The following is a 17182-nucleotide window of genomic DNA, read 5'->3' as shown; positions in this document are numbered from 1 at the left end:
TTAGAGGGGAGGGGTTTCAGAGAGGGATGTCACAATTGAGGGGAGGAGTTTCCACAGTGGTTGTGTTGAGAAGATTATCATAGTGAAGAGGAGGCATGTCAAGGGATTATTGCAGCAGAGGTGAGAGCGTTTGTTGGGATTATCTCAAACAGGGATTACGGCAGTAGGGGGAGAGGTCTCATTTGAGTGTAATGCACTGGAGGTGTGGGCTTCAGAGGGACGGTACAGTGGGGTCTCTAGATTCACCTTCCTTACCCCCTGTTCAGCGGATCCTGTGTCCTGATATGGATCCCTCCAAAGAACATCGTGCCCAAGGAGAGGTGTCTGATACCATGGGCTCCTGGGCAAAAAGCAACTGGTCTTCCCGTGCTGGGTCCACTAGCGAAGCAGGTACCATGGTGCTGCGTGAATTCCATATTCACCTCCGGTTCTTTCCCCACGTGCCCTTCTCATCCCCTGTGTTCCCTGTGGCCCTCCCCTGTGTCCTGACTCTTTGAGAAGCTCTCTGCAGCGTTTGGGCCCGATGGGAGGGAAGGGAACATGTGTGAATGCAGTGGGACATGCAGGTGTGTATGGTGAGCAGGCCAATGTGTTACAAGGTGGGTGTAGGAGTGTGCATCCCTGGCAATGTGGGATAAGGGTTGTGTGTATGCACAGTGTATGGACACGTGGGTGGGCATGCACGTATCACAAGGAAGTGTGTGCAGCTCAGCAGCCAGTGGGGGTGTAAGAGTCTGTGCAAAGCTAAGGGAACATGAATCTGAAAGAGGCCTAGCTGCACAGGGTGTGTGTGTGTGTGTGTGTGTGTGTGTTTATTTGTACGGATACACTCCCAAGAAGTGAGGGTGAGGATCAGTCCCTTCTTCACTTGCTCTCTGTCTGCTCTTCCCCCAGCACTGGGTCAGGCAGACCCCAGACCCATGAGTCAGACTCCCCTGCTGCATCCTGACATCCGCCTCCACTCCAATGTCAACACTATTCTGAAATATGCCTATGCAGTCTCGGGCCAGGAACCAGTGATCAGGAGTCACATCCCAGATGTGCCGACCCAGAGAAGTCTCAAGCCTGGAGGGGACCCGGAGCTGGCAAGCCCCCTGCAAGTCCAGCCAGTCACAGCCACCCATGAAACTTCCCCGTCAGCCATGAAACCCAGTGTCAAGACTGGAAGGGCCACAGAGCAGCACATGCAGAAGAGCATCCAGCAGCTGATCAACTCAGCTCTCTCCTTAGAGGGCTCTCCGGAGATCGAGACCACTCAGGTGCCCCTAGGCACTGTGCCAGATTGGAAGGGCTCATTCGGCAGTGCCCAGGAAGAGATCCCAGATGCAAGCAGCAGTGGCAGGTAAGGTTTAAAAAAAAAAACAAAAAAAAAAACAGCTCACAAGTGGGTCAGGGCAGGTATGGCAGCTCAGCTGCCCCCAAACATGCACCCCCTGCACCCCCCCCACACAGTGGGCATTTCTACGCTGGAGCTAGTAGGTGTAATTCCCAGCACAGGTAGACAGATCCACATTAGCTTGGACTGAGTTAATGCCAACAGAAGCAATGTAGATGTCGTGAGTGGTGGCAGAGGCTCGCTACCTGAGTAGGTGCCTAGCATCACAGACAGGTACACTTGCATCGCCATGGCTTCACCCTATTGTTAGCATGCTGGCTCGATCAGAGCTAACATGGGTATGTCCCTCGAACTAGGAATTACTCTTTCCAGTTCCATGGTAGACACACCCAGCGAGCGCCTCACAGACACGTGCACAAAGAGCCCCTCCCCTGTCCCCCACAGTCATGTATGTGCACAGTGAGATCCCCACAAACAGCCACATACGCACAGTCGTGGATTTGCACAGTGAGCTCCCCACAAACATGGCCCCGCCTAGTCATGTACATGCATGGTGGGGCCATACAAACACCTTCCCACACCCACAGTGAGCTCCCCACAACCCCCTCCTGTACAACATCTTCCTCGTCATGCAGGTGCACGATGAGCTCCCCATACCTCCACCCTCACTGTCATGCTTGTGTACAGTGAGCTTCCTCACACGCACAGATCAGTTATTCAGTTCAATTCAGTGAGACTTGGTTGGCAGAACAAGCTATACAAGTGTGGTCAAAGTGTAAAAAAAAAAAAAAAAAAGGGGCAGTCTCCCCACATATCTGCCTGAGGCAGGTAAGATGCACTCAGGATGGGGCTACATGCTGTATTTGAGGCTTGCTTCTGTGTGTGTTTGTTGTTCCTGTTCATTCTTGATCTAGTGGCAGATTGCTGCATTGTGTGCTGCTATCTTTGCCATTTCTCTCCTTTTCTCCCTGGGTCAGGCCCAGTTTTTTCTTATCACTTTTTGACAGAAAGTCTGTTCTGATTCTTGACAATTTGTGGAAATATCTTTCTTGCATTTCCTCTTATTTGGGTCATTGGAGTGGCAAGAGCCTCTCTGTCTCAATGGCTCCTCTCCCATTAGGTGTTCTGTCACTTCCTTTCTGGGTTTAAACCCTGCTTTGCACCTCCCCATTTCCATAGCTGCCATACAGTCACTTATTCTGTATTTGGTGAGAGTCTGTATTAGTTTGCTGCATTTCACAGGGGTGAGCTAGTCAGCTCATATGATATTTCTCTACAGGGACCTGTAGCTGTCTAGCTTGTTCCTATTTGTTTTTCCTAGTAACTCATATGTTGGTATTTTAGGTGCTGGTCTAGTTGTTATGCTTATAAGAAGCACATGGAATCTCTTAAAAGGGGATAAGGCAATACACCACATTTATTGAGAGTACAATGTAAGCGTGAAAATCAGCATATGCTTCCATTCTCTCTCTCTCTCTCTCTCACACACACACACACACACACACACACACACACACACACACACACACACACACACACACACACACACACACACACACACACACACCAAAAGGTTCTGCAGCTGGATCTTATAGTTACCAGTCCTTAGTGTTGCTCGGTCAATTCCAGTGGCCAGCTGAAACTGCACACAAGGGAGTGGGAGCTGGGTCTCTGTCGAAGGCGTTCAAAGCTCCAATGATGATGCAGAATGAACCCAAATTCCCATGGCAATACACCTTTCTTTTATAGTAATAAGTTCCCATACAAGTCTATGGACCTTGCTGTATCACACCGGAGCTGTCAATCACGAGGTATTCAAGGTTGCTCTTAATTAGCATTATTTTAAGTTGTTACTGGGAGGATCCACAGCTATTTTGTATCTCATTCCTCAGGCTCAACTCCTTATCTTGTCCTTGGTATGTATGCCTTTGCTTCAGGGTCATCAATCTGCCATCCAGGTGATTTTGATAATAAAGTTGGTGGCTCACGACTCCTCCACTCCCCTCTTGACCATCCGGCCCAGCTGTCTCGTCTCAGTTAATTAGTATAACACACATTCTTCACTCACGCACCAAACAGTAATTACAGGCATAAAATTTCTGTCCTTCTAAGAACAATCATTAATACAATCAGCAAAGAATAAACTCAGAATAATTTCTTCTTATTAATTCAAAGCTAGCAAAATGGAGTATAAAGCAAAATAAGCAGAACGGAGTACAATTTACTTGAGACAATTTCTTTTGACCTACATCGTATCTTGAGTCCTTTTCAGTTTTGACTAGACCTGTTTGCCCCACTGCTCAGGAAGCTGGGGTTGCTGAGCAAGGTGGGTGATGACACACAGAAGTGGATCGTGTTTTCATTTGGATTAAATTTTGGATCCTCTAGTATTTTGTGGCTGATGGAAGCTTTGCTGCTTAAGCTGAGGTGGTAGCAGGAGGTCACTAACCATCTCTGTATGTTGGTTAGTAGGGAGGTTGGATCAGTTCTACCTGCTCTGCTGTTGCTGCATGGCGTTCCATTGAACAGGAGGCTTTGTTTCTACTGCAGTTTTATTTCAGTCACTGTAGTCAGCTATTAAAGTTGAGCCCCAGATTTCATTCCCAAATAGCAGAATGGGTTGGATTATACCATCAAATGTTACAGCAGTGATTTTATTGCTGTGTTGTATCTACCTAGCAATTTCTTTATGTCACAGAAAGCCTTTCTAGCCAAATAGAAGCTCCCTGATGCATTTATTACAAGACTAAGATATGTGTGACTTAGGGTGTGTCCAATGGTCACGTTTCTGTAATAAAATATTACATTGTTTTAGATGTTTTGGGACTGTATCTGAAATATGATGAACTGTTTTTTTTCCGATTTGACCTGTGGGGCCCATGTATTACAGTAGGTTTATGGGAGGTACAAGTTTCTTAAGAGATCATCTTATATGACCAGGATTACAAGAGTGCTCCATTGATGTATATATGTAAATAATTAAGGTGCTCAAGAATATGCAGCATTTGTTCCTGGGGCTTGTAGGACCAATAAGACTTCTTGCTATGCATTGCAAATGGCTTCTTGTGTGCAGCTTTTTACAGCAACTTTTCATGGTGTCAGAAGTAAAATATTTTCACTCTTTCAATTCTTTGCTGGGGACTCATCTGAGGCAATGAGGTCCGGATCCTCAAAGGTATTTAAGCTTCTAAATTAGAAGCCTTAAATACTCATTACTTTTAAATGTTTGAGGTTGGCTATATTATATATGAGAGGTTATATATGCTCAGATTTGTCATCATCGGATCGATGGACTACCAAGAAGATATGAGAGGTCTATTTTATAGATTCCAAGGCCAGAAGGGACCATTGTGATCATCGAGCCTGGCCTCCTGTATAACTCAGGCTAGAGAACTGCCCCTAAATAATTCCTAGAACACATATTTTAGAAAATTATCCAATCTGGATTTAAAAATTGTCTGTGATTAAGGCTATGATTTTCTCAAGGAGGTCACGGAAGTCATGGAATCCGCGTGACTTCCAGAGACCTCTGTGACTTCAGGCTGTGATGGCCAGCAGCTGCAAGATTCCCCTGCTGCCTGTGGCAGCTGGGAACTGCGGGGTACCCTGCTGTCCCTGAGCTCCAAGCCACCATGGGCAGCGGGGGGTACCGTGGAGCTCCTGGCTGCCGTGGGTGGTGGGGGTGCCATGATGTTCCTGACCACTGAACTGGCAGGGGTACTCTGGAGCTCCTGGCTGCTGTGGGCGGCAAGGGCCCCCTGCAGTTCCTGGCTGCTGCAGGTAGCTGTAATTCCTGGCTGCTCTGAACTGTAGGAGGCAGGGGACCCCAAAATCCACCAGCCACCAGGAATGGGGGGACCTGAGCCGGGGCACCTTGGGGGCGGAGTGCGGACCCCACAATTGCCCATTTGGTCATTCATATTTTTAGTAAAAGTCAGGACTTCCATTAATTTTTCTTCATTGCCCATGATTTGTTTGTGGCTTTTACTAAAAATATCCAAAGCTCTTAGCTTTATCTGTGATGGAGAATCCACCAGAAGCCTTGGTAAATTGTTCCAGTGATTGTTTACTCTCATTGTTAAAATATATACCTTATTTCCAGTCTGAATTTGTCAAGCTTCAACTTATTACCTTCCTTTAACTGTTGGATCATATTATACTTTTCTTTGCTAAGTATGGAGCATATGAAGAGCCCATTATTAAATATTTCTTCCCCCATGTATGTATTTATAGACTATGATCAAGTAACCCCTTATTCTTCTCTTTGTTAATATAAATACATTGAGCTCTTTCAGTGCATAAAACATATTTTTAATCCTTTAATTTTTCTTGTGGCTCTTCTCTGAACCCTCTCCAATTTATCAACATCCTTCTTGAACTATGAACACCAGAACTGGACACAGCATTCCAGCATCAGTTGCACCAGTGCCAAAAACAGAGGTAAAATAGCCTCTGTACTTCTACTCAAGATTCACCTGTTTATGCATCCCAGGACTGCAATAACCCTTTTGGGCACAGTGTCACACTGGGAGCTCATGTTTATCTGATTTTCTACCACAACCTCCAAATCTTGTTCAGAATCACTGTGTCCCATAAGTATGGCCTACATTCTTTGTTCCTAGATGGAGTCTAGGGTCCTAGTGGGAAGCCAGCTGTGGTCACTCAATTAGAGTGGACTGCAAAGAATCATAGAATATCAGGGTTGGAAGGGACCTCAGCAGGTCACATAGTCCAACCCTCTGCTCAAAGCAGGACCAACCCCAGACAGATTTTTGCCCCAATTCCCTAAATGGCCCCCTCAAGGATTGAGCTCACAACCCTGGGTTAAGCAGGCCAGTGCTCAAACCCTGAGCTATCCCTCCTCTCTAAAAAGCTGGTGGATATTCCAATGTTTAGATTTACCAAGCCAGCATAAAACAGCTTCTTTATTACCTCACTAGTTACTCAGAAGTCCAAACAACACAGTGATCCACCTTTAGGACTCCAGCCAAGTACTCACGTCAAATATGATGATTTCTGAAAATCTTATTTCATCATATAAAAGAAAAGGTTCTACCAATCCCAAAGGATCGGACACACTACCTCCCAGGTTAATGAATGTTTCAGATCTTACCCAACTACACACTACAGCCAATTCTTATTAACTAAACTAAACTTTATTTAAAAAAACAAAAGAGGGAGTATGGTTAAAAGATCAATATACATACAGACATGAGTTCAATTCATTGAGGTTCAGATTCATAGCAGAGATGGTGAGCTTTGTAGTTGCAAAGAGTTCCTTTAGAATTCAGTTCATAGGTTATAATCCAATGTCCAAAACTCATATTCAGGGCATACCAGCATAACTGGGACCTCAGTCTTGTGACTCAAACATCCCCTGATGTAGCCAGAGCAGATCTGAGATGACAGAATCAGGATCCAAGGATCTTTTATACAGATTCATGTTTTTTGACAAGTTGGAGTTCCTCAGGGAACAAAAGATAATTAGGATGACTTTGAGGGAGGTCCATCATTGGTACTTAGTTATAGGAATTAACATAAGGCCATTTGCTTGTTCCTCCACCTTTCACACTACAGGGTTCTTTATTTTGCAGGATGTTTAATCCTTTCTAGCTATTGTAACAGATGCATTTACATTTAGCTATATTAAAACATGTATTGTATTTTTCGAAATGACATGAAACTTACATGTATGCTGAAATTAAAATAGCTTCTTTCTAGATTTTTTGATCTAGTCCAATTCCCTGCTCAAAGCAGGACCAATAGCAACTAAATCATCCCAACCAGGGCTTTGTCAAGCTGGGCCTTAAAAACCTCTAAGGATGGAGATTCCACCCCCACTTAGGTAACCCATTCCAGTGTTTCATCACCCTCCTAGTGATATAATGTTTCCTAATATCCAACCTAGACCTCCCTCACTGCAACTTGAGACCATTGCTCCTTGTTCTGTCATCTGCCAACACTGAGAACAGTCGAGTTCCATCCTCTTTGGAACCCCCCTTCAGGTAATTGAAGGCTGATATCAAATTCCCCCTCACTCTTCTCTTCTTCAGACTAAATAAGCCCAGTTCCCTCAGCCTCTCCTCATGTGTCCCAGACCCCTAATCATTTTCGTTGCCCTCCACTGGACTCTCTCCAATTTGTCTACATTCCTTCTATAGTGGGGGCACCAAAACTCAATGCAATACTCCAGGTATGGCCTTACCAGTGTTGAACAGAGGGGAATAATCACTTCCCTCAATCTGCTGGCAATGCTCCTATTAATATAGCCCAGCAGGCTGCTGGCCTTCTTGGCAATAAGGGCACACTGTTGACTCATATCCAGCTTCTCGTCCACTGTAATCCCTAGAACTGCTGCTTAGCCAGTCGGTCCCCAGCCTGTAGCTGTGCACTTCCTTTTTAAGTGTAGGACTGTGCATTTGTCCTTGCTGAACCTCAGATTTCTTTTGGTCCTATCCTCCAATTTGTCTAGGTCACTCTGGACCCTGTCCCTACCCTCCATCTTATCTACCTTTCCCCACATCTTAGCGTCATCTGCGAACTTGCTGAGGGTGCAATTAATCCCATCATCCAGATCATTAATAAAGATGCTGAACAAAACCAGCCCCAGGACTGACCCCTGTGGCAATCTGCTTGATACTGGCTGCCAACTAGCCATCAAGCTGTTGATCACTACCTGTTGAGCCCACAATCTAGCCAGCTTTATATCCACCTTATAGTCCGTTCATCCAATCAAAAGCTTTGCTAAAGTCAAGATAGGTCACTTCCACCTCTTTCCCCTTATCCACAGAGCTGGTTATCTCATCATAGAAGGCAATCAGGTTGGTCAGGCATGATTTGCCCTTGGTGAATCCATGCTGACTGTTCTTGATCACCTTCCTCTCCTCCAAGTGCTTCAGAATGGATTCCTTGAGGACCTGCGCAGTGATTTTGCAAGGCACTGAAGTGAGGCTGACTGTTCTGTAGTTCCCTGGGTTCTCTTTCTTCCCTTTTCAAAATATGGGCACTATACTTGTCTTTTCCAGTCGTCCGTGATCTCCCCCGATGGCCATGAGTTTTCAAAGATAATGGCTCTACAATCACATCAGCCAACTCCCTCAGCACCCTTGGATGCGTTAGATCTGGACCCATGGACTTGTGCAAGTCCAGCTTTTCTAAATAGTCCTGAACCTGTTCTTTCACCACTGAGGGCTGCTCACCTCCTCCTCATACTGTGCTGCCCAGTGCAGCAGTCTGGGAGCTGACCTTGTCTTTGAAGACTGAGGCAAAAAAAAGCATTGAGCACTTCAGCATTTTCCACATCATCTGTCACTAGGTTGCCTCCCTCATTCAGTCCCACACTTTCCCTGACCACCTTCTTTTTGCTAACATAACTGTAGAAACCCTACTGGTTACCCTTCACATTCCTTGCTAGCTGCAATTCCAATTGTGCCTTGGCTTTCCTGATTACATCCCTGCATGCTTGTGCAATATTTTTATACTCCTCCCTAGTCATCTCTCCAAATTTCCACTTCTTGTAAGTTTCCTTTTTGAGTTTAAGCTCACCAAAGATTTCACTGTTAAGCCAAGCGGGTCGCCTGCAATATTTGCTATTCTTTCTGAACTTCCGGATGGTGTGTTCCTGCGTCGCCGTTAGCTTTCTTCCAGTCTTCTGGTATTTTCACAAGTTCCAAGACTTACTGAAAATCAACATTAGTAGTCCAGCAAGCCTCTGCAGCCAGCTCTTTTAAAATTCTTGGATGTAAGTTATCCAGACTTGCTGATTTAAAAATGTCTGAACTTAATTGCATGCTATTTAACATCCTCAGGAGATACTAGTGGAATCATCTGTCTTTTTCCCAAATGCAGAACAGAAATATTTATTGAACACTTCTGCCTTGTCTGCATGTGGCAAACTCAGGACAATTAGCTACCAGGAGTAGGGTAGTAATTAGTCCCAGAGGGGTTAAAAGGCCTCTCCCTATCCACTGAAGGGAGATAGCCTTGGAGAAATAAGGTTCAGCTGGAACAGGGTTACCAGGGAACTAATTAGCTTCAGCTGGCCCCCATTGCCGGGGACCTTTTTAAACCCTCCCTGGCAGGGAAGCAGGGGGGAGGAGAGAAGTAGAGTAGCTGCCAGTGAGTAGGGGCAGCAGGACTCTGAAACTCTTCCTGCAAGGCAGATTGCACTCTCCCCAGAAGGAGAGAAAAACTGAGCAAGGGACTGGCTGAGAAGGGATCAGCCAGACCCTGTGCGACCCGGAAGGGCTTTTGCTTTGCCCAAGCCTGTGGCTCCAAGGTGACAAGGGACTGAGCCAGCAGAGGAGAAGCAGGTACTTTGCCACACTGCATTATTATCCTGCCTGATAGCACTGAGTTAAAGCAAAACAGGCTGTTTAAGGGAGAAACCAACAGGAAATGAAACAATGGCAAAGATAAGACACCTAGAGGAAATAACTTCAAAGGAGTTCAATGGCTGGTCCATGGATTGGGAAGTAAGTAGCTACCTGACACCATTTAGGCTGGCATGGTTTATTCTTCCCAATGCAGACAATCTAGGATCAGAAGGGAGCCTAAACCTTAAACCTGCTGGCTTTGGGAAGAATGGGACGGAATGAGTTGTCAGCAGACTGAGGCTGGCACCCAGACTAAGGCCTGGTCTACACTACGCATTTAAACTGAATTTAGCAGTGTTAAACCAAATTAACCCTGCATCCATCCGCACAACAAACCCTTTATATCGATATAAAGGACTCTTTAAACAGATTTCTGTACTCCTCCACTACGAGGGGAGTAGCACTGAAATCGGTATTGCCATGTCGGATTAGAGTTAGTGTGGCCGCAATTCGACGGTATTGGCCAGGCGGTATCGCACAGTGCACCATTGTGACCACTCTGGAAAGCAATCTGAATTCGGATGCACTGGCCAGGTAGACAGGAAAAGCCCCGCGAACTTTTGAATTTTATTTCCTGTTTGCCCAGCATGGAGCTCTGATCAGCATGGGTGGCGATGCAGTCCCAAATCCAAAAAGAGCTCCAGCATGGACCGTACGGGAGATACTGGATCTGATCGCTGCATGGGGAGACAAATCTGTTCTATCAGAGCTCCATTACAGAAGACGAAATGACAAAGCATTTGAAAAAATCTCCAGGCTATGATAGACAGAGGCCACAGCAGGGACTCAGCACAGTGCTGCATGATGAGCGTAACGGAAAGCCAAAGAATCAAATGGACGCTCATGGAGGGAGGGAGGGGGTACTGAGGACTCCAGCTGTCCCACAGTCCCCGAAAAGCATTTGCATTCTTGGCTGAGCTCCCAATGCCTGAGGGGTCAAAAACATTTTCCTGGGTGTTTCAGGGTGTATGTCGTCAATTTACACCCTTCTCCCCCCAAAAAAAGAAAAGGGAAAAAAATCATTCCTCACCTTTTTCAATGTCACCCTATATCTACTGCATGCTGCTTGTAGACGGGGTACTGCAGGCTGAACACCAGCATCCCCTTCCCGGTGGCAGATGGTGCAAAATGACTGGTAGCCATCGTCCTCATCAGCCCGTGAGTGCTCCTGGCTGGCCTCGGTGAGGTCGGCCGGGGGCACCTGGGTAAAAATGGGAATGACTCCCGGTCATTCCTGGCAGACGGTACAAAAGGCTTGGTAACCGTCCTCATCATAGCAGCTGGAGGCTGAGCTCCATGAGCGCCCCCCCTTTCATGTCTAAAAAAGATTCTGTACTTCCTGGACTATCATAGCAGCGGGAGACTACACTCCTCTCCCCCCCACTCTTTAATGTCCTGCCTGGACTATCATAGCAGCTGGAGGCTGCCTCCCCTTCATTTTATCTCACTAAAAACTCAGTGTTTCTTATTCCTGCATTCTTTATTACTTCATCACACAAATGGGGGGACACTGCCATGGTAGCCCAGGAGGGCTGGGGGAGGAGGGAAGCAATGGGTGGGATTGTTGCAGGGGCACCCCCTAGAATGGCATGCAGCTCATCATTTCTGTGGGATCTCTGAGGCTCTGACCCAGAGCTGCTGTGCTCTCTGGTTCTCTAGTACACTTGCCCCATATTCTAGGCAGGACTGACTCTATTTTTAGACAAAACATAAAGAAGGGAATGAGCCGGGGAGTCATTCCCATTTTTGTCCATGCACCCCCGGCCGACCTCAGCGAGGCCAGCCAGGAGCACCCATGACAGCAGCTGATGGTACAAAAGGATTGATAACCATCATCGCCAATTTCCAATTACAAACGGTGCAAAATGACTGATAACCATCATCTCATCGCCAATTTACAATGGTAGACGGTGCAATGGGGATGGTAACTGTCTCTGCTACCTTGCAAAGGCGAATGAATGCTGCTGTGTAGCACTGCAGTACCGTGTCTGTCAGCAGCATCCAGTACACATACGGTGACAGTGACAAAAGGCAAAACAGGCTCCATGGTTGCCATGCTAGGGCGTCTGCCAGGCCAGTCCAGGGAGAAAGGGCGCAAACTGATTGTCTGCCATTGCTTTCACTGAGGAAGGATTGAGTGACAACATTTACCCAGACTCACCCGCGACACTGTTTTTGCCCTATCATGCATTGGGATCTCAACCCAGAATTCCAATGGGTGAGGGAGAATGCGGGAACTATGGGATAGCTACGGGATAGCTACCCACAGTGCAACACTCTGGAAATCAACGCTAGCCTCGGTACATGGACGCACACCGCCGAATTAATGTGCTTAGTGTGGCCGCATGCACTCGACTTTATACAATCTGTTTTAAAAAAACAATTTCTGTAAAATTGGAATAATCCCGTAGTGTAGACATACCCTAACAGAGAGAAACAGGCACTGCAGCAAGCAGGCTGAGGGCATGGCTACACTTAGGAGTTAGAGAGCATTAAAGCAGCTCAGTGCGCTCTAACTCACGACGCATCCACACTGGCAAGGCATATAGAGCGCTCTGACTGGTACTTCACCTTAGCAAGTGGAATAACATTTGATGCACCCCCAGTGGAGCACTGCAGCACCAGTGTGGATGCCCTGGTCTGTTAATGCACTCTGATTGGCCTTCAGAAGTGTCCCACAATGCCTGTTCTAGCCAATTGGGTCATCACTTTGAACTCTACTGCCCTGCCCTCAGGTGACAAATTGTCAGACCTGCCCTTTAAATTCTCTGGGAATTTTGAAAATCCCCTTCCTGTTTGCTCAGCCAGGCGTGGAGTGCTCTCAGCACATCTTTCCAGGTGACCATGCCTCCACGCGCCAGGCGATCCCCAGTATGGAGCAATGGTGAGGTGCTGGACCTCATCAGTGTTTGAGGGGAGGACGCTGTCCAGTCCCAGCTGTGCTCCAGCCATAGGAATTACGATACCTTTCGGCAGGTATCAGTGGACATGACAGAAAGGGGCCATGACTGGGACACACTGCAGTGCAGGGTTAAAGTGAAGTAGCTGAGGAGTGCCTACCGCAAAGCCCGTGAGGCAAACAGCTGCTTCAGTGCTACCCCCGTGACCCGTCGTTTCTACAAAGAGCTGGACATGATACTTGGGGGCAACCCCCACCCCTCCAGTCCAAGTACCACCGTGGACACTTCAGAACCCAGTTCAACAAGCCAGGAGGAGGAGGAAAGTGAGAGTGAGGGTGCTGAGGAGGAGGAAGACACCCCGGAATCCCTAGATGCAGGCAGCCAGGAGCTGTTTTCAAGCCAGGAGGAAGGTAGTTAGTCACGGTGGCCGGTGCTTGGGGAAGGACAAACACCACAGGTGGTGTCCGGTAAGTGGCTTTTATTCCGGGAAGGAAGTTATTTGGTGTGGGCTCTTGGGGTGAGGAGAGTTAGAGCTGCATGCATGGCTAGATACGGAATAGGGCATTGATGTGCTCTCTCACATCGTGGTAATCAGCCTCAGTGATCTCTTCAAAGGTCTCATCCAGAACTTGGGCAATGTGCTTGCTCAGGTTTCTTGGGAGAGCCACTGTGGTCCTTTTCACAGTCAGGCTAACATGTCCATGCCACTGTGCCATGAGGGGTAGGGGGACCATTGCTGCACACAGACAAGCTGCATATGGGCCAAGGCAGAAGCCACATTGTAGAAGAAGACCCTCCCTTGCTTCCCAGATCACCCTCAGCAGCAAGATATCTTCCAGGATGAACTCCTGTGGAAAACCTGGGGACAGGTTCAGTATAGGGGCCCTCTGCAGCTGTTAGGTCTCCCCAAGGCACAGAAACCCAGTGGACAGTACAGCCCTGAAACAATCAGTCCCCCTTGCCCCTGTGCTTACTCACCATTTGGGGACTCCGATGGGTTATGTGCACTTGCTGTGAGATGGGCAAATTATGCTATTGTGTAGACTGTGCTTGTCCTTAAGTACAGGGGAATCATTGCTCTGTCTGGTGTGAACAATGCTGCCTTGTGTTAAGTGTTGCATTTTGCCTTTACAGATGCAACCTTGAGATCTCAGCCATCTGTGTTGTCGCAGGCCAAAAGACTCCAAAGAATTAGGAAGAGGCCACGTAGAAGCAAAGAGGACATGCTGCATGAAGTAATGCAGCAGTCACTTAACGAGAATCTAAACGCGCAGGAGTAGAGGAAGAGTGAAAGGAGGATCCGTCAGCAGAATGAGGAGCACCAGTACAAAAGTGCAACGCTCTGGCAGCAAAGCACGGATCAGCTGATAAGCATCGTGGAGCGCCAAGCGGACTCTATCCAGGTGCTCGTAGCCATGCAGGTGGAGCACTACTGCACCCCGCCCCCCTGCAGCCCTTGTCCCAAAACTCTTTCCTTTGTGCCCCCATGTCACCACCAACTCACTTTCCCCAACATCTGGGTTCTTACCACCACCAATTGTCTCCAACACCGGTAGCTTCACCACCAGCTGCAAACTAGGACCCTTACTCACTGCACTCAGCCCCCATCACCATGCAGTATAGCCATCCAGAAGTGCAGCGCTCATTGCACAGCACTCCAGACAGGAAGGCTGAGTATGATAACAGGACATATGCAAATCTGTGATTGTACCATTCACCACCCCACTCCCCTGCCCTTTCTGTTTCCCAGGCAGTTGTGTTTCTTTTCAATAAATGGATATTTTGGCTTTGAAAACATTTTTTATTATTGCGTAAAGTAAAAGATACCTTAGCCCAGGAAAGCAACAGGCATTGCAAGTCAGCATAGCAAACACAGATTCCTACTAACATTGGAACCACTGCACCTCACTCCCGTTCAGGTGGTTTTCAGCCTCAGATTGCTCCCTCAAGGCATCCCTAATCCTTGCAGCCCTGTGCTGGGTCCCTCTAATAGCCCTGCTCTCTGGCTGTTCAAATTCAACCTCCAAGTGTTGAACCTCTGAGTTCCATGCCTGAGTGAATCTTTCACCCTTCCCTTCTCAAACGTTATGGAGGGTACAGCAAGCGGATGTAACCGCAGGGATGCTGTTATCAGCCAAGTCCAACTTCCCATACAGAGAGCGCCTGCGGCCCTTTAAACAGCCAAAAGCACACTCCACAGTCAGTCTGCACCAACTCAGCCTGTTGTTGAACTGCTCCTTGCTGTCAAGGCTCCTTGTGTAGGGTTTCATGAGCCACGGCATTAAAGGGTAAACGGGGTCTCCAAGGATCACAGTGGGCATTTTGACTTCCCCTATGGTGATTTTCTGGTCTGGGAAAAAAGTCTCAGCTTGTAGTTTTCTGACTAGGCCAGTGTTCCAAAAGATGCATGAGTCATGCACCTTTCTGGGCCAACCTGTGCTAATGTCAATGAAACGCCCATGGTGATCCACAAGCACCTGGAGAACCATAGAGAAATACCCCTTCCGATTAACGTACTCAGAGGCTAGGTGGGTTGGTGCCAGTACTGGAATATGCGTCCCATCCATCACTCCACTGCAGTTAGAGAAACCCATTTGTGCAAAGCCAGCCACAATGTCATGCATCCAGAGTCACTGTTCTTCTGAGCAGGATGCGATTAATGGCTCAGCAAACTTGCATCAACATGATTCCAAGAGTCGACTTTCCCACTCCAAACTAGTTAGCGACCGATCAGTAGCTGTCTGGAGTTGCCAGCTTACAGAGTCCAATAGCCACCTACTTCTCCACCCTCAGGGCAGCTCTCAATCTCATGTCCTTGTGAGGCAGGGTGGGAGCAAGCTCATCTGCAGTCCCATGAAAGCGGCTTTTCTTATCCGAAAGTTCTGCAGCTACTGCTCATCATCCCAGACTTGCATGACGATGTGATCCCACCACTCAGAGCTTGTTTCTTGAGCCAAAAGTGGCGTTCCATAGTGGTGAGCATGTCCACGAATGCCACAAGCAATCTCGTGTTGTATGCATTACTTGAGTTGATATCGTTGGAGTCCTCACTGTCAGTTTGGATGTTTAGGAGTAACTCGACTGCCAAATGTGACGTGCTGGCAAGACTCGTCAGCATATTCCTAAGCAGTTCGGGCTCCTTTATCGCAGATTAAAAAGAGAAGACAGAGCGTGCAGCGCAAAAAACATTGAAAGATGGTGCCAAATGTGGACTGAAGCAGAGGGATTGCTGGGATGCGAAGTGATGCATCACGGGACGTTGGGACAGGACCCAGAATGCCTCGTACCCCCTGCCCCTTCCTACAGGCCACAGCACCAGAATGGGAAGAGGTGCTCTGTGGGATACCTGCCCATAATGCACTGCCCCCAATGCCGCTGCAAGTGCCGTAAATGTGGCCACGCCAGTGTGCTTGCTGCTGTCCGTGTGGACAGACTGGAGCGCTTTCCCTACTGCACTCTCCGAAGACTGGTTTAACTCAAAGCGCTCTACATCGGCAAGTATATCCATGCCCTGCCTCTCCCAGCCCAGACTAGGGAATAAACTGAACCTATCTGAGCAATGGTTATGTCTAGGTAAGGAAATATGCACATAGGAGTCTTTGCTGTTAGCCCCTTCTCCTAAATGCTGTATTCTCTTCGGCAGTAAAATGCTACTTTAATCACCTGTTCTCACAGGTGCCCAGAGAAAGAGGACTGAGGGGTGCCAAATCCAGTTGGGCCTGTTGTATTAACACAAATAGTAAACAGGCTGCACCCCAGAGATCCAGCCCCAGAGTGGTTGGACTGCCGGTTTCCACAGAGAGAGGTGAAGGAAGCCAGGCTTGCTATCTGAAGGTTGAATTCAAGAGAGACTAAAAGGAGTCTAAAGCCCAGCTCTGTCTTCACCAACACCCACTGCACTGAGGCCATGAACTGTGAAGGAAAACTCTGGTTTTCAAAACTAAAACTTCAGGCATGGCCCAGCTCTGACATTCACATGTCAAACTGGCAGCTGCTCTACTTGCAAGGCAAAGATTACTGTAAAATTGCACAAGATAAATCACTTACATTACTGGAAAACAAACAACTCCAGGCTAAATCTCTCCAATGGCATATTAATTTAACCCCTGGGATGATTCATATTTGAAATACAGTAGAACCCCGTTATCCAACTCTCCATTTTCTGGCTCTCCATATTAACCAAACAACCAGCTCACACTGGTCCAGAGCAGATTATCTCTCATGTAGCCACTAGATGGCGCTGCAGACTCTCACTTTCCCATTCCTTAGACTATCCCAATTTTTGATTATCCGATCTGGCTCTGGTCCCAAATAGGTCCAATAAACAGGGTTCTGCTGTAATTGAAATGCCACAGGTGCCTCAGCAAAACCAGTGGGTTTTTGCCAATGACAAATGAAGCATTGCATTAAAGAGTCCCTATCATTGAGATGCTTTTACAGGCCTTGGATGCCTTCCTGGAGAATGGCCCTTGGAAATCAACTCAGGGGTGAAACTGCAACAATGAGCATGATACAGAACAGAAGTTCCATTAAAGAAGATGCTTTTAAAAACAGACTGACAATCTCATGGA

General features: G+C 47.4%; 1 protein-coding gene across 1 annotated transcript in view; it reads left to right on the top strand.

Moving 5' to 3' along the window:
- The window catches only part of ACRBP (acrosin binding protein), a 62317-nt gene that overhangs the window by 32465 nt on the left and 12670 nt on the right, over positions 1-17182 (top strand). The window contains exons 4-5 of the mRNA XM_030535582.1: positions 267-390; positions 895-1342. Coding sequence (XP_030391442.1) covers positions 267-390; positions 895-1342 — 572 coding nt within the window. The remainder of the gene's footprint in view (positions 1-266; positions 391-894; positions 1343-17182) is intronic.

The sequence above is a fragment of the Gopherus evgoodei genome, chromosome 1, assembly GCF_007399415.2.
Source record: "Gopherus evgoodei ecotype Sinaloan lineage chromosome 1, rGopEvg1_v1.p, whole genome shotgun sequence".
In the NCBI taxonomy this organism is placed as follows: domain Eukaryota; kingdom Metazoa; phylum Chordata; order Testudines; family Testudinidae; genus Gopherus; species Gopherus evgoodei.
Note: the sequence above shows the minus strand (reverse complement) of the source record. Positions and strands in the feature narration are given on the sequence as shown.